Here is a 1,748-nt window from a genome sequence, read left to right on the forward strand (position 1 = left end):
AGTGGACAAGGTAGAAGACAAATCTCGCAAAAGAAATAAAAATTGCCTGTCTAATTCTTTGATGGCCCCCAGTCTATAACATAAGAAAAGTGTTCGATAGGCATGCAATAAAGCCCCGGTCTAAAACAAAAGAAAGTGCCCTGATTCCCAGAGTATCAGTCCGATCACCCTTCATATGTATCCATCGCATTCCCAAGCATCCTCCAGCGACTTTCCCAGACCTCCATAATGAGATTTAGTGCTGCTCTTACCCAAGACGCATGCGCTTGGTCTGTTTCTCTCCAGCCTCCTTTGGTGTAGTTGGACGAGAATGCTTCCTGTCGGGCCTCGGCGAGGCTGGACGAGAGTGCGTCCTATCCGGGCTCGACGGAGGCGCATCTGGCGGCAGCGGGCCCCAAGCCTCATCCGGCGGGTTGGCATACTCAAACTCGCCTGGCTGCCATCCAGGTTCAGAAGCTTCTGCGACCGTATCTCCTACTCTAATGGCCATTCGGCCAAGGCCATGGAGCAGACCGTTCCCGATATTCCAACGAAACCCGGACTCCTGAGGGTTCTGGAGATGAATGTGAGGCATTGGGCGACCAGGCTCGCCGCCTTGTTGTGTTTCGGGAAGTAGCAGCGGGATATGGGCCGGCTGTGGAGGTGACGGCATAGGATGGTAGTCTCCTCCGTGGTGATCTTGAACCAGTGGGGGGAGGAGAAAAGCAGGTTGGTGTTGTAGGGATGGGAGTCGAGCGGGTTGCGGAGGCGGCGGCATAATATGGTCCTTGCCTCTTTGTTCCTCCTGAGCTTCTGGCAGAGGGATGTCGCAGGCTGATGTCGTGGAGGCGGTAGATACAGTGACTCCTGCTGCAGGCGTCTCTCGGGCTGGAAGTAACCAGCCATCCCTTCCTCAATCAAGGGTTCCCGTTTCGAATCAACACGAAAGATTTGCCCTTCGTAATTTTCAGGCAGATCACCATGATACTTCCTCATAGAGATGCGCCATTTCTCCCGAACATTAAGCATGCCTTGGTAGTCGCTGATCCAGGTTGGATCTCTGGGATGCTCATGCAGCCGGGCTTCTGACAACGGGCAGAAATTAATCATGTAATACAGGTCCCCTGTGTTAAAGCTCCAGGGGTTTGATCCGCCGTAGCGGACATGCACGACAAAGAATCGTCGGAGCTCACGGCCCCGCCGATGCAGCTTCTCCATTCGCTTAGCTCGTTCGGTTCTGTTGGTCATGATGAATGGATATGATGGAGAATCGACGTGTTCAATTGATGGATGATTTGACGAAGTGCAAGCTCTGTAGAACAGGGTCAACAACGAGTGGGTGTATTGACAAGTAAGAAGGGGATGGTGTGTGACACGATGAAGATGTAGCAAGTTCGTATTGATAAGAGATCGATGAGGGAATGGTGAAATCCCAACTCTGCAGGAAAACGTTAATGCAGAGGGGAGCTCTGGTGAGTGATGGGGAAAAGGGAGGCGATGTGATGAAGATGTAGAACATATGGTTACGGGGTTGAAGCCAGGTGACTCACACAGTAGCCTGGTTGTTTTGAATGCTCTTTGTTGTGGTGTTGGCTTGACCAGGATACTCCCAAAAAGCCGCAAAGTGACTGATATCTGATGAGTTCATTGGAGGAAATGACAGTCGGTTCTCTTTTCAGTAGTATCCGACAACCTTGATTCCCACGGCTTTATCACGACGCAACTTGTCTCCTTACCGACATCCTCGCTTTTAGCGCGTGAAATTAACT

General features: G+C 51.4%; 1 protein-coding gene across 1 annotated transcript; it reads right to left on the reverse strand.

Annotated features, from left to right (window-relative positions):
- Window positions 1-247: 247 nt before the first annotated feature.
- Window positions 248-1,227, reverse strand: FPRO_15916 (uncharacterized protein; the record flags this gene model as incomplete). Its single annotated transcript, XM_031224838.1, has 2 exons — window positions 248-887; window positions 968-1,227. The coding sequence occupies 2 exons, from the start codon at window positions 1,225-1,227 to the stop codon at window positions 248-250; spliced, it is 900 nt and encodes a 299-aa protein (XP_031090057.1).
- Window positions 1,228-1,748: the final 521 nt, after the last annotated feature.

The sequence above is a fragment of the Fusarium proliferatum genome, assembly GCF_900067095.1.
Source record: "Fusarium proliferatum ET1 genome assembly, contig: FPRO_scaffold017, whole genome shotgun sequence".
Classification (NCBI taxonomy): domain Eukaryota; kingdom Fungi; phylum Ascomycota; class Sordariomycetes; order Hypocreales; family Nectriaceae; genus Fusarium; species Fusarium proliferatum.